General features: G+C 41.9%; 1 protein-coding gene across 1 annotated transcript; it reads left to right on the top strand.

Moving 5' to 3' along the window:
- Nucleotides 1–345: 345 nt before the first annotated feature.
- LOC102103811 (ubiquitin carboxyl-terminal hydrolase 12-like) lies at nt 346–27,733 on the top strand. Its single transcript, XM_005527392.3, has 9 exons — nt 346–440; nt 12,847–12,927; nt 15,955–16,168; nt 16,958–17,184; nt 18,385–18,461; nt 19,274–19,357; nt 19,978–20,175; nt 21,806–21,884; nt 25,412–27,733. The coding sequence occupies exons 1-9, from the start codon at nt 393–395 to the stop codon at nt 25,511–25,513; spliced, it is 1,110 nt and encodes a 369-aa protein (XP_005527449.1). The 5' UTR covers nt 346–392; the 3' UTR covers nt 25,514–27,733.

The raw sequence follows: 27,733 nt of genomic DNA, 5'->3' as shown, positions 1-27,733 counted from the left end.
ATTCCAATCCCATCCCCATCCCTATCCCTATCCTATCCCATTCCCATTCCCGTTCCCGTTCCCGTTCCCGTTCCCATTCCCATTCCTGTTCCCATTCCCATTCCCGTTCCCGTTCCCGTTCCCGTTCCCGTTCCCATTCCCGTTCCCGTTCCCATTCCCATTCCTGTTCCCATTCCCATTCCCATTCCCGTTCCCGTTCCCATTCCCGTTCCCGTTCCCATTCCCGTTCCCATTCCCGTTCCCCAGCCCGTTCCCCCCGGACCGAGAACGCCTGGGAACGCCGGTTGCGCGGCGCGGGCGGCGCCGTTTCGGCGGCGCACAGGCCGGGCCGGTTAGCGGGTGCGCAGCTGGCGCTGTCAGTCGCGGCCCAAGATGGCGGCGGCCGGGGGCGGATGGAGGCGCTGGTGACGGTGCGGAGACTCGCCGCCGTCTGTACCATGGTGAGAGCCCTCGCGGCCGCCCGGCCCCGCACGGCCGCTCCTCGGGGGCTCCCGGCCTTGTGCCCCGCGCTGAGCGGCGGGGAGGGCCCGCCCGCCGTGCGAGCAAGCAGAAGCGGTTCAGAGCCACCGGTGCGGGAGGCCCCGCCGCCGGCTCCGGGTGTCTGAGGGGGCCGGGGCGGAGCGGCCGTGCCGGGGAAGGGCGAGGGGAACGCGGGGAGCCGCGGCCGGGCTGAGCGCGGGTGCCAGCGTGGCCGCGGCTCGCAGGGATTTGGGATAATCGGGTTGAAATCCCGGTGGGAAAGGTGTTGGAAGCTCGGCAGAAACGCGAACTCGGCGCTCCCGGTGGGTGTGTCTGCTGCCGCCTGTGCCCTGAAATGTTTTTCGGGCTGCCTTTCGGAGAGAAAAGGAATTATCGAGCATTAATTGGCCTCGCGTCCAGGTCGTAGTGGGTTGTTGTGATAAATGAGTTCATTTTAAAGCTCGTTCTACTCGTTTATCAAATCTCTGCAATCGCTCCACGTGCATGCGTGTAGCAGGGACCGTCCCTGCTGCCAGGGCAAGAGGCAGCCCGGTAATTGCATGATTATGCAGAATTTTTAATGAAGTTACGCTGCTGTGTAAACAGAGCCCAGCAAGTGGTTGGGCTGGCGCCGGAGCGCAGCTGACTCACAGTGAAATATCGCAGCCCGGCAGTGAAACACCAAAAGCTGCCCAAAGAACGTTCTGGGAGGAGTTGCCTCGCTCTGAGCTCCAGCAGGAGCTGGAATTCCCAAATCCAGCAGAGGGTCAGGCTGGGGGTGCCCACTTGGAGTAGTTTGGTTTTCATAACCCCACGATTTCCTTGCTCCAAGGGCAGGTTTCCATCTCCTTCTGCAAGCTCGGCAGGGATTGTTCCACACCGATTTCCTGGCTCTGTTTTCACCTGTGTGGAAAAGGAATAGTATTTTCGTACTTGTCCATGCAGCTGCTAACTCCCAATTTAACTCCAGGCCCAGTACAAACTGGGTTTTTGCAGTTTCACACCCCTACCAAGAGACCTTAATCTCTTCACATCCCTGGCTATGGAGACCTCACTGGAAGTCTCTGGGAGAAGACTTCCCAGGACTTTATCCTTCCCCAGTCTCACTAAATGTTTTGGTTTGTTTTTTTTTTTTTTCCTGCATAATTTGTATTTTTTAATTGCCCATCACAGACACAGGTGAGATTAAGGCCATGAGAGGTGAGTCATGACTTTGCTGTGGAGTTCTGCACCCCAGAGGCAAGGGATTGACTCAATCCATGGAATATTTTGGATACGTTCCTGAGAGCAGCTGACTGAGCCTGGGATTGAGGGCAGGTGGAAGGCAGAACTTTTCTCTGTGACTGTGCAGACAGACCTGAGTGGGATTTTTGCTCCTGTGCTTGCCTGGATTTTGGTTGGGATGGAGGATGGAAGCTGGGCAGGTGCTTGTAGCCTCCCACTCCTGAAGTTCTGGGGGTGTTTTTTTCCAAGGAACTTTTCCATGTTACAGCTCTGGGGAGGCAGATTCTCCTCATTGTGTTTCAAGTGGAGAATTTGCTGTTTCAGTTCTGTGCAGAAATTGTAGAGCAGTGCTGGTAGCACTAAGTAATCACATGAAACAGCCTTCAAAATTTCTTAATTAGTCATTTAATCAAATGCTGTGGAATCTGTTAACATCAGTGTTTTACGTGCATGTGTAGCTTGGCTAAATTTACTGTCAATATTAACATTTATTCCCTCATCTAGCCCAGGAAATTAAGATCTGGGTGCTGTATTTTAAAACTAGATCAGTTTATTTGCATGTCCAGCAAGTAAAAATACTGTTTGGTTTGTCATAAAGGTATATAAAAAACCTGAGCCTTCTTTATAAAAACATTGAAATACATGAACAAAGTCCCTTTGGGAACTGCTTTCCTCAGGATTGTGCTAATCTGTAGTGATTGTACAGGACTTTACATTTTTTTTTTAGTAAAATATGTAGTTTTAACCAGCATTTCCAGTCATCATCTGTGCTCCAGGCTGGAAAAGTGAAACCCAGGTTTGTGGCATTGTCAGACATCACAGGGACTGCTGTTGCTGACTGCTCAGCCACACCATTCCTCTCCAATATCTCTTTAAAAATTAAATTTAGAGCTCATTAGCAGCCAGTAATGAGGCTGAACTTGAATCATCTCCCCCTCCCTAAAATACCTTGCCCATGGATCAGCTCTGCTGTGCCTCAGGGTGGTGGCATTACCTCAGTTCCCTTTTTCCAGGATTTCATCACATTCTGGTGGCAGCTCCAGCCTGGCCAGGACTGGGAGCTGGGAGGGAGCAGGGATTGTTCATTTGGATGTGATTCATTGCTTGGGGAGGCTGCTGACACCACATGGAAAAAACATCAAGAGCCACTGCCCCTGCTCTGCTTCCCTGCCACCAGTTTTGTGTCCCAGCCCTTCCCTTTGCCTTGGGCTCTGGGGTTTTTCCTTCTGTTTGCAGGCAGTTGGAGGATTGAGGGAAATGGCAACAGAAATGAGGCTTTTTGTGTTAAAAAAATTACAGTTGCTGTTTCAGAAGTGTTTAAAGGGGGATCTGTGGTCTTGGGTGAACAGGTGGGAATCCTCTCTGGCTGAGGAGAGAGTGAGGAGGGCAGAATTCCATGGGTCTGAGCCAGGATGTGTTTTCTGTTCCCCGAGACAGTTTTAGAACTGAGGTTTTGAGTCTGAATTTAAGGATTTTGTTGAATTGACAGAACTTCTGGAAAAGGAGACCAGAACTTGAGAAACAGAGCAAGGTGCAAAGCCTGGAGCTGGGCTTTTCCTCGCTGGCAGCTTGTGAGGAGTCTGTAGTAAGCTGTGAGTGAAATATTGTTACTTTGTGGGCAATTAGGGCCACTTCCTTTAGATTAATGTCTAATTGTTTGTTAAACCAGTAGGACATGCCTGAAGAGCTCCAATCCAGGCTACAAATTGGGGGTTGTCTTACATACTCTGAATCAGGACACAATTATTGACTTCAGTGCTGGAGGGGAGGTGGCTGCAGCATTTGTAAGTCACATTTCCATTTGCCACCTGAATAATTTACACTGGGCAGCTCAAGCAGGGCTGTGGTGTCCCTGGTGTGTAATGTCACCTCCCTGCTGTCACCTGTAGCTGTAGGACTTTGGTTTGGCTTTATCAGAGAATTAACATTCATAGCATTTATTTTTATCACTGAAAGATGGGAGGGTGGAGGTAGAGCTGGCTAAGCAGATTTCTGTCTCCAGCAGTGCTCTGCTTCTTGACTGACAACTTGTTAAGCTAAAATAAACAAAATATTCATCTTTGCACTTAAAACCCAGCCTGAAAATAACTGAAAATAATTGTTTTAGGGGGGAAAGAAATACATAACCCTTTGGAAAGCAGGGAGGAGGTCACTTCAAGGTTTTCCCACGTGTTGTTTGTATTCTGGTTTAATGCTGTGTGTGATGGGTGTTTATTGCTGCAGAATTTGGGTTTCTGACAGTTTGGGGCTGGAAGCAAAGCCAGGCTGCAGTTCAGATGGACCACACAGGTTCCCTTGGAATGAGCTTTAGGATTTTACAGGAATCCTGAAAACGTAAATGAGCTTTTGTGCTGTTCTGAGGCCTGCATTTATTGTCTAGAAACTTTTAAAACTTCATGTTTTAATTGTTCTGAGGAAAATGAGAGATCATGAGAGATCCCAGCTGTGTTGTGCCATGGAGTTGAGGAAACTGGGCACTCTGTTGTTCATTTATGCAAAGTATTTTGATTATATTGGAGGACTTCTACTTCAGAGCTGCTACCATTTAAAAATCAAGTGTGAATACCTGGGGAAAGATGCTAAAAGAACAGAGTGTAGCTTGTTCAAGGTGTGCTCTGTGTTATTGAATCTCTGTTTTTTGGTTCTTTAATCAGGATTCAGAGCAAATGCTTTTATTGCCTTGGATTCATCTGTTTACATGCACATCACTCACTGTCTTGTTGCTATTAAAAAATAAATGGTTTTCAGTGCTTGCTCCAGCAGATGTCAGTTTGGGGGATTCCTGCACTTGCTGCCAAAATAAAGGCAGCACTGTACATCATTATGGTTTGTTTCTATGCTGTATTTTATATTTCCAGCTCCTTTTATCATGGATAACTAAAGTGGGCTTGTAAAACAGATAGGGATAAACTTTGTTATGAAAGGACAAGAGGGAATGGCTTTAAACTAAAAGTGGGTTGATTTCCACTAGAAAGGAAGGAATTAAGGGTGATGAGGCCCTGGCACAGGTGCCCAGAGCTGTGCCCCTGGATCCCTGGAAGTGTCCAAGGCCAGGCTGGATGGGGCTTGGAACAGTCTGGGATAGGGGAAGGTGTCTCTGCCATGGCAGGGGGTGGCACTGGATGAGCTTTAAGGTCCCTTCCAAGCTAAACTATTCCATGATTTATCCACTTAACCTCTCACACACTGAGCTGTGAATGAATTTCCCCATTCAGATCCATTGATTTGCCACACAACTGAATTTTACTGCTCTGTGTCTGTGTAATAGCTGAAGTTACAACCTACTTAAAAATGAAATAAAAACCTATTTATAAATCTTTGCCTTCCCTCAGCATCCACTTCCTCACTCTCCACAGCATTGTCCCTGCACTGTTTGATGTGTGAGGCTCCTGATGAAATCTCGCTGCCAGCTCACAAAAGAACAATGCTGGTAAAAACTGGGCCCTGCACAGCTGGGAGCTGTTTGTGTTTGAGAGTTGTGCTGGCAAAGCCTCCACTCCTGTGTGTGTCACTGGGTCACTGGGAGAAGCACAAGGTCGGGAGCGATCTTGTGGGTGGAGAAATCTGGGGGATGGACTGGGAGCACTGGTGGTGAGGGAGGCAGGGGCTGAGGAGGCTGAACTGGGATGAACTGGGAGCAGTGTGATGTGGGATGCAGGAGCTGAGAAGACTGGGATGAACTGGGAGCAGTGTGATGTGGGATGCAGGAGGTGAAGAGGGGAATGAGCTGCTGACAAAGGTCAGCACTAAGCAGTGGCTCTGCTTTTCCTGCCCTTTCTCCAGCATCCTTTCCACAGGTTCTTTTCACTGGAGCCCAGCTTTGCTATCTCATTTAAAGAGCATCAATTGAGAGGGTTTCACAAGAGTGTGGGCCTTGCTTTGCCTTTGGAGGTGTGGATCCTGTGGGTCTTGCAGGACCAGCTCCTCATGGAATAAACATCTGCTTGGAGGAGTTTACAAAGCACCCTGCATTCATTGATTTAAACCTACTCCAATTAAGGCTTCATAGGAGTGAACTTCTTCAGAAATACAGCAACTTTGGGTTTCTCTGGGTGACCTGGCAGCAGCCAGGGTGCTCTGTGAGCTTTCCTCCCTACTAGAAATGGGTACAGGAGGAAGATTCTGTGACATTCGGAAGTGCGGAGCCTTGGATAGTCTGTGACACTGCTCCTTTCAGGATTATCACTTTGTTTGGAGTGCTTATGCAGGCAAAGTGCTGCAGTCCAAGGCTCCATTTACAGTAATTTGTTATGCCTGGAACATAGACAGCCTTCTGGGATCCATGAAAAGGGATCCTTTCAAATCCCGAGCTGACAACTCTTTTTATCTGACTTCAGTGCTCCACAGCCAAGGAGTTTTAAAGGATGGGGAAAGCAACATCTAATCTGTGTTTAGAAAACCATGACAGTGTGTTCTATAAACTTGCAGCAATACAACCCCAATCTGCTCCATTTCCACTTCCCTCCAGGGCAGTTTGAATAGTCCTGAAGCTGGAACTATTATCTCAGTAAATACAGCAAATGCAGGCAGACTTGTGCATCAGCTCATGCAGATTTTTCCTGAAAGGTTTTAAGTAGCTCTGGCTTGGTCTGCTTGTTCTTTTTTTTTCCCCCTTTTTGTTTTGATTTGTTTATTCACTCTTAAAACAACTCCTCAGCAGTGGGTTTAAGCGGCTCCTCTAATCTGGAGTGCTGCACAATGATGTCCCTTGGAGCCTTTCTGCACAACCTAAAAGCTTGTTTTAAAGGCTAAATCTTCTCCTACTCTCATTTGTTAATAGGAAACAGCCAAATGAGTAATTAGAGATCAAGACTTGTGCACCAGGACACTGAAATCCTGTAGGTATTTTTCCATTTTTTTTGCATTTCTTTAAGGGAAATGTCTTTTGCAGGCAGGTGCTCAGTGGGAAGCAGCTGGTTCCAGTCCAAGAGTTAGGATGGTGTGGAGTCCAAGCCAGAATATCTTCAGGGATTTTATTTCATCAGGTTTTTATTCCAGTGATGCTACACAGCTTCTGGGTGTGCATCCAGCTGCAGTGAAAAGTTAGAGATACCTCGAGTTAAGAGCCTTTAATTCCTTCATTTGAACTGAATTAGATTCATTGCAAAGAGAGAAATGCATAAAAATCAGGTAATGTGGAAATGAATATTTTGTACTGAGCTAAAATAATAGTAATTATCCTTAAAGAAAGGCTGAATCTTCCAATTTGAATGGGCTGTATGGAGAGGGCTTTAAATTAATTGATTGTTGAAAGTGAGCTAATGGAATTAATTCATCTTGGGTGTGTTTTAGAGAGGCCTAAAGCAGCTGAAGGATGGGGGCAGGCATAGAGAACTAAATTTCAGCAGGATACAATGAACAGACAGAAATTTTTCTGAAATTTTGGGAGACACATCCAGATTTGAAAAGTTCTCTTCTGACAGTCTGCCACTGTCCACAAATGAACTGTAAATGGAGCAGCTGTTGGGGTGTATATATTTATCTGTGTCCATTTAAAGTAGTGGAATGTTCAAAATAAGCACAGCAAATTTTAACAACAAAAAAAAAAGATTAATGTAGATTTTGGCGGGATCAATATTGAAAAAAGACCAAACTGTAAGTTTGTAGTTGTATTTTTGAAAATATTAGTAGGACTTCACTATTTTAGTTAATTAATTCCCTTGTACTTTAAGCAGCTGCTTCATCCCTGTTAAAAACCATAAATTAAAACCTCATGAGGCATTTGTTTGACAAGTCTTTCTGAATTTTTGTGTCTGTCAATGACACCAAAGAGATCCTGAGTATTTTTTGTCATTGTGTTGAGCTAGTGATTGTTATGAAATGGTTCTAAACCCACTGGGAATTCAAAACCTGTGTAATTAGAGCCCCTCAGAACTTGTCAGAGGTAAATGCCAGGAACTCTCAGGGCACTGGGATCTCTTTCCCTGCTTTGTGGGTTTTTCCCTCATTTTCCAGCTCCAGTGCTCAGTTTGCTGAGCTGCAGCACAGCATTGACCTGATTATTTTGACAAGAGCTCAGAATAACAGTGAGGATCCTGACCCAGAGTTGTGCTAATTTTGGTCCTTTTTTTCCTGGAGCTGCAGCAGCAGCTGATCTATGCTCAGAAGGTCTCCTCACCTTCTTTCTGCTTTTCTAACCATCCTCACATGTGCAGAGTTACCTCCAGAGCAGCAGAAAGCAGATATTTGGGAATGGAAATGTGGATTCCAGCCAAGTGGGAAAGTGTTGGTTCAAGGGAAAAAATCAGGTAGTCTGCAATAACAGTCCACTAATTCTCAGCCAAGGTTTGTGGTTGATCAGGATTTCACTGAAACTTGGTAAAACTCATATTGCTAAAAAGGGAAGAGGTTGTAACTTGAAGCAGGAACCACTGGGATGCTGGAAATGTGGAATTCTCCCATTCTGAGCTGTGAGGCTGTTCTTAATCACTCCCAGCTTTTATTCATCCACAGCTTCACCAAAACTCTTTAACTCAGAGCCTAATTACAATTTCTACCACAAAGCTAATTGAATATAATACAGAGAAAACTGAGCACTCCTCTGGTTCCTGTCAGATAAGTGGATGCAACCTACGAGCCTTTGATCTGTAAGAATAATTACAAATCCAGGAAGTTTAAAGTCACCAAGTCTTGATGCCCCTGGAAACTCAATACATTTCCAGTTTCTGAAATCAGTTAAATCTAGGCTATGCAAAACCCTCATTTTCTTTGCAGGAATAGGATTTTTTTTCTGCAAAGGCCAATAATGCCTAATTATCTGCTCAGTGATCTCCTTTTGGTGCTTCAGTGAGTTACCACTGGCTAAGAAACAGAATAGTATTTATTCCACTTGCATTGAACTGGAAATAAATCTTTAAGACTTCTCTACTGAGCAAAAATCACTAAGAGCTTACAAGCTGGAAGAGTTGATAGATCTCTCTTCTGGTTTTGATGGGTTATCCAGTTAAAATTTCAGGAATACTGTGGGATTAGTGCCTCACTGTGGCTTGGTCAGACAGGGTTTGAAACTGCTCTTTTCACATCCCTTTCCTTTACAACATTCAATAAAACTTGCCTTGAGTGTTCTCAGGGTAAATATTAGTTTACCCCAATGCTATTTTCTCTATATCTCATCCAGATCTGAGCATGGAATAGAATCCCAAAATGGTTTAGGTTGGAAAAAACCTCCAGGATCATTGAGTCCAACCTGACAATCCCCACCTTGTCACCAGAGTGCCACATCAGCCTTTTCTTACATTTTAAAATCAAGATAATTGGGGTGATGTCCCTCACTGCATTGGTATGAAAAAGTGAGAAAAACTTGAATATCAACAATTTCATACTTCAATATTCGGTGTATTAGATTTTTTTTTGAGGGTGTTCTTTGTCTTTTGAGTCAGCACAAATGTTCTTGGATAGGCCTTTCTTTTAATTAGCTGATATGCATAAAGCAAAATGACTGCAGCTATGACAGGAAATATTTGATTGATGTTTTTTGGGGGTTTTCTTGGCCATTTTTAGCTGTGTGTATTCCTGCTAAAGTGGTGATAGTTGAGATGGGCCAGGCAGTTTTTCATTTTCCTGTTTGACTGATAATTCCAGAGCTGTGGAAGCACAGCCAGTTCTGTGAGAAAAGGGGAGCTCTGAGACAACACTTCAAGTCCCAGCAATTCCCAGAAAATTGAAAATCCTGCTTACAAGTGCTGAAACTTCCGTTGTCTCCTCCCCCAGCACTATGAAAGTGCTAAATTTACATCTCATTATGTAAGTAAATCACTATTACCACGTAGTTAAATGAGGGGGAAGTTTTCCTCCTGGGGTAATTGTGTATTGTATAAATCTGGGTTTATTCCTGCTCACAGGGCTGGCTTTGATGGTCCTGAAGAGCTGAGAGCATTTCCTTGCACCTCACAGAAGTCAAGGATGTACTTCTGAGGTTGTTAAAATACTTATTTATTTGCCTTGCACTAGCATTGAGGAGTCAGTTCTAATCTGCATTAATCTTTATATTCAGCTGTATTTTATTTTTCAGTGTTTGCTTAGCAAGCTCAATAGCTATGAATGAGGGATTTTTTTTCATGGCATTTCTTGTTGCTCCCACAATATGTGATGTAGTTTAGCAAAACTGTATTGATTTTCTTCTGGTTTTAGGTGTGCAAAGTACCACAAAATGCAGAACACTTTGGCTGTGGCACCCCAAAGAGGTGCATTTCTTAATTCCCCAATCTAATAAAATTAATTCCCCAAATAATAAAATAAAATTTCATATTATGGACACTTGCCACTTCAGTTTCAATAGACAAGATGTGACGTTTATATTTCCAGAATGATGAAGTGTGGTGCATTGTTTCTCATGAGGAAATATTCATGTGATCTGTGGCAGACAGAAAAAAATCTTATAGCTGGGGTGGGAAAAAGTGTGTGACACTTGTCAATGTGACAGCAAAGCCTCATTGCAGCAGGACATGGCTCAAGCTGGGCCAGATTTCATCTGCACTGGGTTAATTGGCCAATTGTTAATTGAGTTGCAAAGATCCCTGATTGGGAGGAGCTGGACTTTGCCTGCAGTTCTGGACCTTCCTCCAAAACGTGACCGAGGCCAAGTGGTGCCCTCAGCATAAAGAGGATTTCTGCCCCCAAATCCTTTTGAGTGCAGTTCTCCTGGACACTGATTCCATGGTGAATCATCTGTGCTTCTGCAAGGCACTTATTTTTCCATGGAGTGCTGGGCGTTGCGTTTCCTGGAGCTTTTTCACTGTTTAATTTGCAAGTTTGCATCTTCAGAACTATTTATGATTAATCTGTGATTTTTTTTTTTTTTATTCCTCCCACAAGTGCTTTGAGTCCTGTTTTAGGGTTTTTAGGATTTTATGAATTTCAAGTATTCTCTGGCAAAAAAGTTGAGAATCATCACAGAATCCCAGAATGATTTGGGTTGGAAGGGACCTTAAAGCTCATCCCATTCCATGGGCAGGGACACCTTCCCCTATCCCAGGTTGCTCCAGCCTGGCCTTGAACACTTCCAGGGATGAGGCATCTACAGTTTCAATTATAAATAATAAATTAAATATAATCTAATTTAATGAAACCTTATTTTTTTTAATCTGCCTCTGCAGTTACTTTACCCAAATTTATAAAATTTGGGCAATAAATACAAGGAAACACTTGGAAAAAAACTCACCTGTAACCTGTCAGGTTACAAGTTGGTGGCTTGGTTGACAATCCTGATTTATGATAGGTTATCATAATTTTATTAAAAATTACAGTTCTTGCGGTTTTATTTATTTGTTCAGGTATTTATTCCATGTGTTCTTTTCCAGCTGGAGCATTTGTGCTGTCAGGTTTCACTGGTTCTGTGAGGTTTGGTACCTCCTTTCATGGGCTTTTCTCCAGTGTTTCCTTGATAAAATATTGGAGATCATGGAGGGGGCAAGGAAACTCCAGAGAAATTGAAACTGAACTTCACAAGCTCACAGGGTTTCACAAATCCTCCTTTCCTAATCTCCAAACATGCAGCGTGGAAGAGCAAAACAACCTCAGCAGGAGCCAGTTCTGATTTCCAGGCTGAAAATTCCAGAATTTTCACCTCTTGTGCATTTCCATGGAATTTTGAGAATCATCTCCAATTACACAATTTCCTAAAGGAAAATGGGATCATTTTGTGGATCACAGCAATGGAAGTGGAGAGCTGAGGGAACCTTTGGATGTCAGCAAATCCTCCTTGCTGATGGTTCTCCCTTTTTTTTTCATTTTGGGTTTTTTGGGGGGAGATATTGGAGGGGAAAAAGCTCCTTGGAAGCAGGGAATAACTGCAAGAAAACAAATGAAAGGAGCTGACTGAACTGGCACTGATGCCTCAAAAATGTTGTGTGTAATTGCTGCTTGAGCAGAGCTCTGCCTGTAAATCTGTCAGCACCCTGGGAATGTTTTGTGGGGTTTGGAGTACCCAGTTCTGAGCCTGCCTCTTTTTATCTGTTTAGAGAAATGTAACTCACTGTAAATCAGATGGGCAACATCCAACTACAACTGTTAAAGCAGATTATTTCTTGGTTTCTCTCCTGTTTTTGGTTTTTTTTTTTAAGGAAATTTTTAGTTATTTCTCTGTTAAAGACAATCTGGATGGAACTGTCCTTACAGTCTCTACTTGTGGTTTATATTAATAGGGAGATAATGGAAATGTTTGGTCAGCAATTAAAAAGCATTGGTAGCTTCAGGGGAATAAATTAATTGAGTTTTGCTGGACTGTAATGTTCAGTTTAATGTTTTTCTGAGGTGTCTGAAGGTGGCTCAGAAGGATTTCTGTTTGCACAAGGTTAGAATTGGAGTGACTTGGGCATTTAAAACAGAATTAGGAATCCAAAGTGTTTGGATTCTGCATCAGAGGAGCTCAGGATTGTTGGAACATCATCAAGAAACATTAAAGAAGGTGGAGAGGGATGAGGGAAGATACCAAATCCCAAGATACTCCCATCCATAGGGTGTTGTTGTTGAAAATTGAAAGAGATGAAGAAACCACTGTGAATATAAAGTGGACCAAGTTAAAATTCAAAATAAAAACATTGGATTGCTTTAGTTGTTGCTTTATATGCCAAATAAGAGCAGTGGTGTTTTTCAGCTGTATAAAAACCAGCAAATTCCATCCTCATTGTACTGCTGGAAACTCAAGGACGTGTCAAAATTCACTGTGAGCTTCATACATCACCCTGAAATTAAATGTAGCAAAACCAAAGCACCTTCAGGTGACCTGTGATAAAACTCTTATTTCCATTCTTCTGGGGGTTTGTAATCCAAAACTTCACTTGTCCATAATATCTTGCAAAATAAAGCTAGAAAAATACAGGATAAGTTTCTTTAGTTTTACAGTGCATTCTTGACTAAATGAAGTTGCTGTTTCTAGGTCACTGTGGCCAACTTGGTGTTTTAAGTGACAACAGCTGATTGTGGTAATTTCCAAATAAACTCAAATGTAGAAAACCATTCTGTTAGATCAGATAACTCATTTTAGCTGATGAAATTGAGATTTTTAAGTGAAACCTTGGTACATTTATGCCAACACAGCATCATATTCATTTAATTCTGAAGAACACAAAATACTGATTTTTAGTGGAATTAAATTATTTCCTAATCTTTGGGGTTTTTTTAGTAAATTTGTATTTTCTCTAACATAAATATTGTTTTTTGTAGGGCGCCAATGCCTCTGCTTTGGAGAAAGAGATTGGTCCTGAGCAGTTCCCTGTGAATGAGCATTATTTTGGCTTGGTCAATGTAAGTGAATTTTCTATGCTTAAAATACTGGTTTTTAATTCACATCCTAATTTGGAGTTTAGCAGGATTCTCCGAGAACTTGATTGATGGGAACTTCTCACTTAGAGTGGGGCTGAGCACAGACACCACATCCTGCAGTGTTCTTATTAACCAAGATAATTAATTTCATCTGAAACACAGAAAAATAAATGTATTTCTCGTAAAGTCTGCGAGAGAACCCTTCTTCCTCCACTACATTTTTAATTGCAAGATTTTAATATTTAGCTGGAAAATTGGAAATAATAAAGTGTGTCCATTTGTTCATATGCTGTTCCAGAGAAGATTTTCCACTGATGCTGCAGTGCAGGGGAGGCTTTAAAATGAAAATGTGTTACTTTTCTAAAAACGCCCTTCTCGTGGGAGGAGAGGAAGTTTTGTGCAGGAGATGAATGACAAGGACTGGGTGGATAATTCCTTGGTGTAGTAATACTCAATCTGGATTTTTGGCAGCCTGGTGTAGCCATGAACCCTCCAAAAAGCTGAATTTTTGCAGGTTGTGTGTTCTGGGCTGGGAGCTGAGGGGCAGCAGAGTTGTATGCCTGAACTAACTGTGCAGAGGATGTTGCTCCTGGTTTGTTCAGAGCAGCAGTGGTTCTGTGGCATCCTGTTTATGATGGGAAAATGCAATTTTGGCAGAACTCACTAGAAACAGAATTATTTCTGTCTTCTGCTCGTCAGGGTTGTGTTGAGAGCTGGGAGATGCTCATCTCTTCACACACCAGCTAAGGCAAACTAAGTGGTATTTATTGAGCTCATTAGAGACCCAGTTAATTGCCTTTGTGTGGGTTTCTAGCAGTTTATATTTCAGCCACCCAGCTATCCAAACACACAGAATCCTGTTGCCTAAGCAGGGTGTCAGTGGCCATTCCAAAGCTGCTGAGGTTTGCTCCATAACGGCAAAAAATGGAATTGTGACACAAATAGCAGAGCACTGAATGGTGTCAGGAGGAAAAACAGCATCCTAAAAATAACCAGAATTACTAGAACCCCATCCATTCTCTGTTTTGAAGAACAAAACATGACTAACACTGTTGTGCTTCGTTCCTTGCAACTGGTTTCTTGAGGGCGGTGTTTTCACGCCATTGTTCTGCTGAGTTTTTTCTGAAGTTATTTCTGGTTCTTTCATGATTTGGAAATAATTGGAGCATTTTAAAGAGGGCAGTTTCATGGCTTCAGCATCAGTGCTGTTAAATGTGTGATTGCACTGCAAATCCAGTCAGGTGTTGAACTCGTGGGCAATGGAGGCCAAAACTTTGGGTTGAATAGTTATTTAATTTTTGGATCAGTGAGCTAAACCAACCTGACTCTGTTAAACTGTGTCTAAAGCCACTGCAGAATTTATGGGAAACTGTAAAAATAGCTTATATTTGCTAAAGCCCAAGAGGGATGGAACAATGGCGTCATTCCAGAATTTCATCTCAATTTTCATTTTAAGAAGCTCCTATCTTCAAAAAAGCCTTCAGACTTGGGATGCCTTTTTGTGTTGTGTGCAAATTTATTTAGCACGGTGCTTCTTTGCTTTTTTAGGGTCACTGATAAAGATGTGAGTGGTTTTCTATCGTAATTCATGTGTTTGTTTAGTTTCCACATTTGTTTTCCTCATGTCAATAAGTTTTAACTGTTGTTCCTTGTTGTTTGCACATGGTGTAAATCGGTGTTACTGTAGCTATAATCTGTGACCTTTTGAGCTGTATGAATTAAGCTGTTCATTTTCTGTTTCAGACAAAGTGATTAATAGCTTGAAACCGTTCTGCTGCAGTAATCACACCCAATCTGGGGGAACAGTGGCCGTGTATCACTTCAAACCAGTCTGCTCTGTAGACAGATTTTTATTCTTTATGTTTATTTAAAATATGTTGCTCTTGGGGTGCAGAACCTCGTTACCAGAATATGTGGGGACTGGCAAATGCAGAATTTGTCTCTCTTTTTGGAAGCAGTAGCTCTGAAGCTGTGGTGTGTTGTTGTGGGTGATAAACTGATATCCTGGTGTCCCTCCTTGCTCAGCCACGAGGAGCAGCCTCTGCAAGGCCTTATCTCTGTCCTGACACAGGCAGATGCAAACCTGCTGCTCTCTGCATGGCCCTGCATCATGTGCTGCTCAAAACATTCCATTATGAGCAGGAAATATTGATTTTATTATGAATTTATAATAGGTTTTGCCACTGGGGTTGGCTCAGTTGTTCAGAGCAGGGTGCTGATAATGCCAAGGCAGCGGGGTTGATCCCTGTATGGGTTGTTCAGTTAAGAATTGGACTCAGTGATCCTTGGGGGGTCCCTTCCAACTTAAAATACTCTGTGAAATTTATTATTTATTTATTTTGTGTCCTTGGTACCTCCCCCCAGCAGGCTCTCCCCTCTCAGGATGATGGCTAGTGCTGTGTCTCCACAAATTTTGATTCTTTGCTGGGCCCTTAATTATTTTTTCTGTGTATTCCCAGTATCCTGTGGGTGTTGTCTCCTCTCCCTTCCCTTGCTGTCACAAGGCTCAGCCTTTCCCCTCATTCCCACCAGCATTCCCCCCATTTCCAGCCAGGATTCCCCCCATTTCCAGCCAGGATTCCCCCCATTCCCAGCCAGGATTCCCCCCATTTCCAGCCAGGATTTCCCCCATTTCCAGCCAGTGTTCCCCCATTTCCAGCCAGGATTTCCCCCCATTTCCAGCCAGGATTTCCCCCCATTTCCAGCCAGGATTTCCCCCCATTTCCAGCCAGGATTCCCCCCATTTCCAGCCAGGATTTCCCCCCATTTCCAGCCAGGATTTCCCCCCATTTCCAGCCAGTGTTCCCCCATTTCCAGCCAGGATTTCCCCCCATTTCCAGCCAGGATTCCCCCATTTCCAACCAGTATTCCTCAGTAAATGAGCTCTGCCAGGTGACTCCTCCAGTTTCACTGTGTGACACTCTAAATGAACTCTCTTCCTACCATTCCTTTTTGACAGCCCTAATCCAAACCCCTTTTTTTTTCCTTCTGTTCTGTTTTTTTGACCAGTTCGGCAATACCTGCTACTGCAACTCGGTCTTACAGGCACTTTATTTTTGTCGGCCATTTCGGGAAAAAGTTTTGGCATACAAGGTGCAACCTCGAAAGAAGGAAAGCCTCCTGACCTGCCTCTCTGATCTCTTCAACAGTATTGCCACGCAAAAGAAGAAGGTGGGAGTCATCCCACCCAAGAAATTTATTTCCCGCTTGAGGAAAGAAAATGGTAAATGAAGAAATTATTTTTTTACTGTGTTTTTAAGGATGTAAAAATGTTAAATTCAGGTTTCTTTTGGAGTCTAAATTGTCAAGTTTTAATGGGTTTCTCGAAGATTTTTGTGGTGTGAAGTTCACCACGTCTGTGCTTGTCCTGTGAGCTTGTCTTTATCTCAGTATTTGTGTTTCTGGACTTGCACATATCCAGATATTCCACACTGGTGTGGTGTTCCCCGGAGGAACAAAGCGCACTGCAGCTCATTGCTCCAGAAACCCAGCCCCTCATAGCCTGTTCTCTTGCATTTGTGGTAGGATCAGTTCCTTAGGATCTGAACTGGTGGTCATTTCCCAGGGCTGTTTGGCGAGGAAAAGCTCTGGATGTTGATTTATGCCCTCTGCTTGAACTTGAAAAGATAACAAACTTCCAGTAGGGGATTTTTGCCCTTTGGTGCTGGACTTAATGAAGCAGTGGGCCAAGGCAGCACATCTGAATTTCTTTATTTGTCTTCCTCTCTAAAGAAAAGAAGGAAAAAACTACCAAAAAACCTCAAACCAATCATGGTTTTCTTCAGTTCTGAGAAATGGCCAAACTAAATTTCCTTAATGGTATTTTTCAGCTGTTTGTTTCTTGCAACCTGAGGATAACCATTGAGAGAACAACAAAGTGCAATTCTTCCCAAACCCACCAGTGCCACCAGAGCTGTGTAACCGGGGAGAGGAGGGAAGGGAAAAAACCACAGTGACCTGGTGGTGGGAAGTGTCTGCAGTTGCTCATTCTCCTCCCTCTCTTCCTTTCCAGAATTATTTGATAATTACATGCAGCAGGATGCACACGAATTCCTAAACTACCTACTGAACACTATTGCTGACTTACTGCAAGAGGAGAAGAAGCAGGAGAAGCAGAATGGGAAGCTCCAGAATGGCAGCATTGAGAGTGAAGAAGGAGACAAGCCCGATCTGACGTGGGTCCATGAAATCTTCCAAGGAACACTAACCAATGAAACCAGATGTCTTAACTGTGAGGCTGTACGTGCACCACCAAACCACACCTCTTTAGCTTTCTCCCAGCTTCTGGATTGGTTTCCCTAACACTGAGCACCCTTTTTCATTCATTAGGGTAGATGAAATTGCACTGTCTCTATTAAAATATGGAGCATAGCCTATTTTAGGACTCTATGTTCAAACCAATGCTCATTAAGGTATGTTGCCCAGAAAAAGCCCAGTGTTTTCCCTGTTTCTCCTCCCTGTTTTCCATCCAGGCAGCTGCACCTGGCTGATCCAAGCTGCTTTTTTGTCTCCATGTTATTCCCTGTGTCAGTGATTGAGAGTTTATGTCGTGTTTCTACATGAGAGTTGCTCTTAATTTAACACTGGGGTGAACTGAGTTGCTTGAACTGGAATTCTGTGCTTGGTGCTGGTCCTTGGCTACTCTGTTTGAGAGCAAAAAAAGTGCCATGAGGTCTGGAATTAGAACCACACCACCTTCAGGCCAGGGATTTGTAGCTAGTCATATGCACTGATTTAATACTGCTAAAAAAATATGAAAACCCAGATGGGGAGAGAAAAAAAAAACCCAAGAAGTGATTACAACAGAAAAGGCTGTACTCGGCATTTAAAATCTAAAGTTATGGCTGTGTGGTGAGGAGAAGCTCTAAAAATTACATTAATAGGATTCTGTCTCAAGGATCTTGCAATGAAATGTGACTGTTCCACAAATGGAAAGATGGTTTTCCTCCCTGCTAACCCATTTAATTGAGGAGCCATCTGCCTGTTTCTGCCTTGCCTCTGAGTATTGACTGTTACACCCTGAAATGCAGCAGAAAGCTGCATCAGGCTGCAGAGGAAATGGGATGTGGTTAAAACCTCTCCAGTGAGAGCTCTCTGAGTGGTTAAAACCTGCATTTGCCAGTGAAATAATCAGATGTGCCTTGAAGTCTCAAAGGGGAGAGATGTTTCATGAGAGGGGTTTATGGTTTTGTGCTTTTTTCCATGGGCTTTTGGTTTGGTTTGGTTTTGTTGTCGTTGCTTCTTTTCTTAATGCTCCTCTTCAGGTTTTAACACCACATCAGATCGTTTAATCACTTTTAGTTTACCTTGAGAAAAGGCCTCTCTGTGTGTGTGTACATTTATTTTTAATCATACTGCACCATTCCAGAAATGGTTAAAAGAAATCTGCCAGCTCTCAATTGTTACCAAATATCTCTTCTTATTATTTTTTTTTTTAAGGTTAGTAGCAAAGATGAGGACTTTCTGGACCTCTCGGTTGATGTGGAACAAAATACATCAATTACACATTGTCTAAGGTAAACAGAATCTTTTGGGGAATGGAAAAAAACTTCTCCCTGGTCAGAAGGAGAGAGCTTGGATTAGTTATTCTCTGGTGCAACATGTGGTAAAATATTGTGAGTTTTGGAAGGTTTCTTAGTGGGTTTTAGTAGTTAATAAATCCTAGTGGTGGCTAAGATTGATTTTCACTTTCTTTTATGGAGATTTGAATTTATTTTATCATGCAATCAGGCTTTATCAAAAATAAACACACAGTGTTTGCTTTCACAATAAATTCTTGATTATTTTCATATTCTTATTGAATTTCAGTCATCTGGCCCTGATGTTTAGGGTCAGTTTGGTTTTTCCTGATGGACATTTGCTCCATGTGTTTGTCTGCTGGATCCAAGGCTTATCAGCTGCTTGGATATTTAATTTGCATCCAGCATCTGGCTATTTAATAGCTGATAATGGATCTGTAATTGCTGAGAGCTGAAGGATCATCCAGACCTTGCTGCTAATGGCTGTAGATGTGAACATTTAATTTCTGCCACTAAAAACGTGGAATGGCTTCTGATGGAAACAAAACTCAATCACCTTCGTGCTGTTTATTACCTTTCCTAGAAAATAGGCAGTTAAGGGTGTAAATTCTAGATTTTTCCAGCTAAACATTGATGCTGCATCCCAGGAATGAGACAAATACCCATCAAACGGGTCTGGGAGCACCATGAATGAAAGGAGCTTCATCCTCTGTCTGTTGTTTGGGGTTTTTTTTTCAGCATTTTCAGCAGCAGCTTTTACCTGGATGCTCTGGAATATCCCTGCTTATGCCACTCTCTGATTTCCACAGGGGATTTAGTAACACTGAAACTCTATGCAGTGAATACAAATACTATTGTGAGCAGTGCCGCAGCAAACAGGAGGCACAGAAGAGGTAAGGGCCAAATATTCAGGCTGAGGGAGATGTTCTCTTAAAATTTCTGGGCAAATACACCTGGTGAATTCAGGAAAAAGAAAAGGTAGGGTTGTCTAGGTCTGAGGTTGAAGGAAAAGTGGAGAGACCAAGTAACCTCACGGCAGCCTCATCATGAGGGGATCCATTCTGTGATTCTCTCTGAAGAATTTCTATCTGGCGTTTCCAGACATCCACATTTTCCCCAGTTAGCATTAATCAGCTTAAAGCTGCTGGAAAACATCCCATCTGCTTTGTCTGAGAGCGCTGGGTGCAAAAAACTCTTATTTCTCCCCTTAGACTTGGTCACAGCCAGAGCAGCAACACAGATTTATTCCAGCTCTTTCTTCCCATTGATGGGTGAAAAATCCATGTTCTCCTGCAGCTGTCCTGCATTCAGATGTCAGTTGTGCTGATAATAATTTGGGATAAATATTTCCTATTCTCACTAAGAGAGAAAAAGCAGCATTTAAAAAATCCTACCAATATTTTGGATGCCTTTTTTTTACGACGCTTCCTCGTAACAAAATTCTCAAACAAATCTCCATTAGGGGCTCTAATCCTTCTCCTTTATTTCACATCTATTTTTTTTTGTGCTCCAGAATGAGGGTAAAAAAGCTGCCCATGATCCTGGCTCTGCACTTGAAGAGGTTCAAGTACATGGACCAGCTGCACCGCTACACCAAGCTCTCCTACAGGGTGGTGTTCCCCCTGGAGCTGCGGCTCTTCAACACCTCGGGGGATGCCACCAACCCCGACAGGATGTACGACCTGGTGGCCGTGGTGGTTCACTGTGGCAGGTACTTGTGCACATTCCCTGCTTTTCCTTGGAATTTTCAAGGAATCTCTCATCCCTGTGGTGTTTTATAACGCTGCTGGGCAACGCGGGAGCGCTCTCGGAGCTGGTTGGTTGGAAGTGTTTTGATTTTTTTTTTTAAAAAAAAAAATCTAGTTTTTTTTACTAGGTTTTTTTACTATTTTCAGTTTTACTTTGTATTTTTACTGTTTTCAGTTTTACTTTATATTTTTACTGTTTTAAATTTTACTTTAGAGGCTAAGATTTGTCCTTTTCTGTCATTTGTGTCACATCACGGTGGCACATCAGACAAGTTCTTTCTTTGAGCTGTAGCAAAGCAGTCATTAAAAAAACCCCAAAACAACAAAAATCTCCTGGAATTGTTTTTTCTTTCCAGGAAATCTAAATGGAAGAAAAAGAAATCTTGGAAAAACACCTAGTAAAATAGAATTAAATTATGTTTTTCATCTTGCTGCTGCCTAAAACCTTGAAGTTTCTTAAGAAGTTGGTGCCATCATGTGGAATAAGCTGTGCACTGCTGCGTTTTTAAAATATCCTTATTTTCTTCATTAAATTTTAGTTTTAGCAGCTGCAGTTCTGGTTTTAAAAGCAAAGAGGAAAAGATTTCTAAACATTTTAGGAAAAAAAACCTCATGGAAGGAGAAAAAATATTTCTAACTGCTTTCGGGAAGTGTGAGTTTTAAAGTGATCAGTTATTGCAGCACATAAATGCTTTGAAATATCTTTATGAGGAGAAAAATGCTAATAATGCATAGATTTAGTATAAATAAACTTCATGTAATTCTAAAATATTTTTGTTGTGGTGCAGTTATAATGTTTATTCAGTTTTTATCACTTTAGGATCTCATGCAATCCATTTTCTTGTGTAGTTTTTATTTGCCATACCTGTGTCTGCACTTAAATGTTTGGATAATAGTGATTAATAATTCAGATTATTAAATGGTTTTCCTTCTTTTTTCTCAAACCTTTTATCCTGTGTGGGGCTTTTGGGGTTCTTCACCTGCTCTCAGTTCTTACTGAGCTGAGATAAATGAGATTTTCTAAATATTTTGAGTTCTCAGAACTTGTTTGAAATATTTTGCACATAGAGTTTTGCTTCTGTTTAAATTCAAACTAAGTTTAAGTTTAAATTTATTTTTATTTAGTTGCCCTAAACAAAGGAATTCCATTCTGTGGATTGGAAACTTCCACCAGAAAAGTGGGAAGAGCTTTCACAGGTCTGGCTGTGGTCAGGTTAAACCACACTGGGAATTAATAGAATTCCTGCTGTGAAATTAAATATTTCAGAACTGATTTAATTTAAAATTTTACAGTGGTCAAAATACTCAGCAGTGGTGAATCTAACAAAACAGAGATTGAAATATTTTTAATTTTGGATTTTAATATCTATGAATGATGGTATGAAATATTTATCTCATCGTGTGTTTTGAATATATTTTGTATTTTCAAAAAGCCAACAGCAACATTTTAATTGAAGCAATTTGGCAAAAAAATCTTATAAAAATCACCAGCATTATGTGAAAAGCTGGGAAGTGGAGCTGGGACAGCCAGGGATGATCCTGGGCAGGGAAATGGCTCCTGGATAATAAATTTTCCATCCTTTTTTCCTGCAGTGGCCCAAACCGTGGGCATTACATCACCATCGTGAAGAGCCACGGCTTCTGGCTGCTGTTTGATGATGACATTGTAGAGGTGGGTAAAGACCAACAAAACACCCAAAAACTCTGATTTCAGCCCATTTTTAGGCTCCTTTCCATTCCTAACTTGCATTTCATTTCTGCACTTTAGAGCTTCTCACTTTTTTTGGGTCACTTTTCACCAACAAATTAAAAAATTAAATTATTTTTAGTGATGATGTTGAAACAGCTCAAGGAAATTTTTCCTTTTCTGCCAACATATCTGTAAAGGCTGATATGCACAATTTTTATACATCCATGGATTTCACATAATTATTAAGCAAATATCAAACAGTAGAACAAATGCCACAGCAGAGCTGCTTTTTGTAAAGATGAAAAGATTGTTTGTCTCAGAGATTCCGTGGTCAAGGCCTGATTAAGTGTCTAAATAGCAAAATCCATGCTTGTGTCGAAATAAAAATGTAGGACATTCCCCATTTTTAAATTTTTTTCAATCTTTGCATAGCTTTGAGCATCAGGGGTGGCTTCCCAGTGTGTGTGGTTGTCAACAGTTCCCTTTCTCCTAAAATTTTTATATTTTTGGACTCATTTTCCTGTTTCTATCATAGTCCAAGTACAGAATTGTGTCACCTAATTTTGGAAATAGTTTTCACCTCAATATTTTAAAATTCAAGTGTTTTCAGTCTTTTCCATGCAGGAGATGAACTTCACATTTTAAAAGATGTAAAATAGCCATCTTCTTATTCTGTATTTGTTTTCTGTCATTCACTTCTACTTTGTATCTTCATTTTTATGCCAAATTTCTGTTTATCTGCAAACACTGTTGACACTTTTATAGATGTGCCAAAAATGGCTTTTAAATGTGTGCAGTTATTGGGCAGTAAATCCAAGGAGCTGTCATGTAGTTCTCTCCTCTCAAAAAAAACCCCATTTTTTCCCTTTATGTTGCTTTTTTATCTTCAATTGTGGCTTACTTTTTTTTTTTCTTTTCCAAGTTCATCTTCTTTTATAGAATTTATTTAGAATTATATATATTGTGTGTATATATATATATATGTATATATATATAAAAACCAAGCTCTTTTGGAGGGTTTACATTCTAGGTGTGGCCACCTAACAAAACAGGCTTGAAAAGGTGAGTGCAAAGCTCTTGTTCACAGATATTGCAGCTGAAAGCCCAGGAAAGGCTTTTCCCCCTAAAATACAAAAAGCTTTATTGCACTTTTGGCAAGTGATGGGAATGAACAGCTCCAAACTGAAAATAGGAAGGAGTTTGTCCTCATTTCCCAGCAAATGTCAGCAGTGGGGAAGGCAGATTTATTTGTGTGTTAGGATTTCATGGGAGGGCAAACTCAATGGAATTGGAGATTGATGATCCCCAAATCCTGCAGCATGTGGGGGAAAGGAGCAATTCCAGGGGGCAATCAGTCCCAGGGGGATCCAAAATGGAGCAAAATGGATTGAGAAACCTGATCTCAATGATCTCTGGCTGATTTGAATTTGACATTTGTCACCAGATGCATCCCAGTGTTTAGCTGGAAACTTCTGTTCATGGAGCTCTCCACACTCAGGGGAGGCACAGAATGGCTTTGCTTAAAAAATAAAGAGATTTGATAGCAAAGGCAGTGGCATTCCAGAATTGGATTTGGTTTGGAGAACCAGAATAGATGGCTGGAAATGAGTAAAGGCTGTTTAATCTCAGTTCATAAGAAACATCATTTTTAATGCCAGGTGAGGCTGCAGAATCCTACAAGTTGTAACACCCACTGATTGTTACTCTAAAGTTACAACTGGGTTAAACTGTATCTGGTCAGTAAAAATGGGAAGAATGAAATCTATATAATCCCCTTTCAGTTCCACTCCATTTTCTGTGGATAGTGAAATTAAAGAAGGAAGTCAGTTTTGCTGTGCTGAAACTAAAAATATCTGAGGCATGAATTAATATGGATCAAATGTTTGAGTTGCATTCAGAATGAGTAGTGGAAATAGGCTTGATTGCATGGCAAGTGAGTTGGCACTTAAAATAAAACATGTTTGACTTGTCTGCTAAATATATTGCAGGAGCTGAGGTTCTTTCACTACATTTCTGTTAAAATGTGCCTCTAACAGGCTGTAGTAACGTTATGTTAATAAATGGTGTGAAAATGCACCAGCCTCAGCAGGGGATTTCAGCTTCCCCTCACTCCTTGAATGGAGAAAAGACAAAATGTCTTTTTGGGTTTGTTTTTTTTTTTTCCCCTCTCTATTTTTTTTAAGAGAAGGTGTTTAACAAATCTCTTCAAGAGAGAATTTCTGCAGTTGATGCATCTCCTGAAAACTCATATCTGTATTTTCTTGTGCTGGGAAAAGGCTGCTCCCAACTCGCTGCTGTTTGGCAGCGCCACATGGAGAAACCAGTGCTGCTGAGCTCGTGGTGATGCCAAAATCTGCTCAGGGAGCAGAGATTTCACATTCTCCACATGGGTTCTGCGGCTGAGGAGGCTCCTGCTGGAGGCAGAGCAGGGTCCCTTTCTTTTAAGGTGCAATCACAGCTTGGTCTCTGCTCCTCCTGAGCAGGGCAGGTGTTCAACCCAGAGCTTCTTGTGTTTGGAACATTTCTTTACATCCTCAACTTTATTCCTTGGGAATAAAAGGAAAATGGAGGCTCATCTCCTCCTCAGCCTCTCATTTCTGTGGATCCAGAGTCCTAAAGGTATAAAAAAACTCCATCCCAGTGGAATGCTGAGCAGCACAGGTGCCTGGGAGTGTTTTATTCCACTCTGCACTGCAGGATCCAACTCTTTGATGGGAAGCCAGTTGTGCTCAGGACCTGGATCACGACACGTGGAACCTGCATCTTTAAAAACCCTTTAATATTCCCTCCAGTTGCTGCTTGGAGTATGAGAGCAAAGCAGCTTTTCTGCACAACTTGAAATAGAAGCAGATTTTTATTCTGTTAGTGCAGAAAACCATAATTTTTCTTAAGAAACAAACCTTGTGATAATATTCCAGAAGGATTTGCCTGTTAGGAAAGCTCCCTTATGACCAAAGATCATAATTAGATGAGACCCACAGAACTCATAAAGCACTTGCAGGACTTTTCTCCTTAAAAGGGTTACAATAACTTTGAAATCCAGAGTTATTTTAGCTGAGTTTTCAATCTACACAACGTGTACTTTCAGCTGTACAAAAACCTTTTTGCCTGATTAGTGACTGTTTTTTTTTTATATAATTATAAAATAATTTAATTAGAAAATACTCAGGCAAGGTACCACCAGTGTGAGAAAGGCAAATATAGAAATGCCATGTCATCCTTTAAGGATACATTTTCATGGATCACTTGTTTTGTAGTCCAGCTTAGGACTGCAGCCCTTCTGAGAAGTTTATTATTTCATCCTGATGTGCTGCTTTTTCAATAATCAATAAGTTATTAAGTGGGAAAAAATGTTTTGTTGGATTGATGATGTTGAAGGGTCACTGTGTCAACACCACTTGGCTTTCCAGGTCACCTCCAAGAGCTGGGAATAATGATTTATGTGGGAAAAGGCTTTTTAGGCTTTGTGATTTTGATTGAAGCTAATTAAAACTTCCATTAATTTTCAGAAAATTGACGCCCAGGCCATTGAAGAATTCTATGGGTTAACGTCAGACATTTCCAAAAACTCCGAATCTGGATACATCCTCTTCTACCAGTCCAGGGACTGAGACAAGAGACACAAAAAATGGACACAAGGAAAAAGGGATCAAGCTTTGGCCGAGTGGAACACATTGGTGCCAGCAGAGCAGTTCCTCGGTGTTGCTGTAGGACCAGGACAGATCCAGGGGGAGGAGAGAGTTCCCTCCTGCCCTTCTTGGAGGATTAGTGCTGAACTGCCAGAACAAGAAGAGCTTTTGTTCCAGTTTTCTTTCTGGGCTTTTTGATTTGGTTTTTTTTTTTTTTACGTGCTATCTTCCAAAATCTGTGTTACCTCTACTTGAAACCTGGCTGCTTATTTGTTCATGAACTCAAGAAGAGATTTCAAAGTAGCATTGTAGGATTTTTTACCATTTGAAGTTGGCCTGAGGCTATACCTTGGTTTCTGCCATGGTTTTTCTGTATTTTAGCAGAACGATTTCAATATTCAGTGTCAGCTGAAAGCATATTTTAGGATCTGAGCAGCAGCTGGTTGCTGGATATTTTTGGTGACTCAGACTCGAGCAGTACAAAGCTAAGACATATTGGAAATGTCAAGTCTGTAATTTTTATAAAGAAAAAGCAGACAAAACCCCTCTCTCTGCAGCATTGTAAACCTCCCCATTCTGCATTCTCTTGGGTTTAGAGAACACTAACAGCACTGCTTCTTTTTGTACTCTTCTTTGTGCTGTTCTGTTTCTCCTGCAGAAGGCAGAGAACTGTCTCCACATCCAGCCTCTCCTGCTGTGCATTTTCCTTTGCAAGCAGCAGTTTTGCCTCCAGGCCCCGTTGCTGCAGGTTCCAGGGGAGCAGAGCAGCCCTGACCTGTCAAAGACCACCTCTGCTGTAGGAAAGTTGGGATTCCAGCCTTCCTTGGAGCTGTTGCATAAACCAGAAGTGCCCTCATTCTGAAGCAGGATCTGTTCCGCATTTCACTCAATTCCAGGCAAACTTGCTGCAAGTTGCATTTTGAATCTATGCTAATCCACTGGAGCAGCACTAATTGGGAAGGGTTAACCAAGAGAAGGGGTATTTAGGGAACTAATCCAGGAGTTCTGAGTCTTCAGGGTAATGAACAGGTGAGGAGGAAAACCAGCCAACCCACCAGACATTGCCTGGTCAGTGCTGCAGTCATTGGTGGTGATGTTTGTGTCTCCATCCGAGAATCATAACAGCCCCTAAAATGCTTCTGATTGTTTCACCTCTCTAGGCCTTGCTTCCCAGGGGAAATCGTTGGTCTGTTGAAGACTGCAATGAAGCAATTTTCCATTGTGCTTATATATTCTAATCTCATGGATAACTAGGAGGAAAAGACTAAGGAAGCTGGTGAGAAATCTCAGAAAATCTTGCGCAAGTTTCTTTTGGTGAAGTCCTGGTGCTGTGCCAAAGCTTGTCACAGCTGGCTCCAGCCTCCCAGTGGGAATGAGTGTTCCTGAGCTGGGTGTCCTCAGTGTGGCTGTCCCCAGCACAGCCCCTCATCTGTCCCCAGTGCTTGTTGTTCTTGAGGACCTCTAACTTATGCAATTCTGTGGCTTGTGCAGGATATTCAATATTTTACCAAAACACTGTCCTCAGGAAAGCAGCGTTTCCCAGTTCCTCGTGCTGCCTGTGTCTGTTCCTTCCTCTCATGACCACAAAAGTGATGTTTAGCAATTAACTCCTGCCTTCAAAATGCAAATGAACCATTGCCATTGTATTCCAGCTGGGTACAGCTTCCATTCTCCTGGCACATCTCTCTTCCAGAAGATATAATATGGACGTTGGGTTTTTTAATTCTTTTTTATTATACAGAGTACTGTCATTTTAAGAGACACATCCAACAGCAGCAAATGTTCTTGTCATCTTGTTCCTGTTGTGTGACAATTGTTCCTGGCTAAGAATCTTTTCCCCTTCTCCACACAGAAGCTGTGAGTCCTCTCCTGGTGATGCCACCAGAACTGTCATCACTGAGTCTTGCAAAAAATGAAAAACAAAGAGAGCACTGAGTTAAAAATAATCTAAACAGTAAATACAAAAAGTAATGTAGTACACTAGACATGTATTTTGTATATCTGGTGATACCTTTTTACAGATAAAATACCTGACTGAGAGATAATATTGAAAGATATATACTATAGATTAAAAACTGTTCAAAGTGCACTTTTGCTACAGATTTATAAGGAGACTAAAAGGAATTAAATGGGAAGAGAATGGTGTGATGATACTTCTGTATAATAAATGACCCCACCTGTCTCCAATAAAGGTCATTAATG

Source organism: Pseudopodoces humilis, chromosome 15, assembly GCF_049639895.1.
Source record: "Pseudopodoces humilis isolate 2021_Gansu_Grassland_sample_001 chromosome 15, ASM4963989v1, whole genome shotgun sequence".
In the NCBI taxonomy this organism is placed as follows: domain Eukaryota; kingdom Metazoa; phylum Chordata; class Aves; order Passeriformes; family Paridae; genus Pseudopodoces; species Pseudopodoces humilis.
This window is presented reverse-complemented; position numbering and strand designations above follow the sequence as displayed.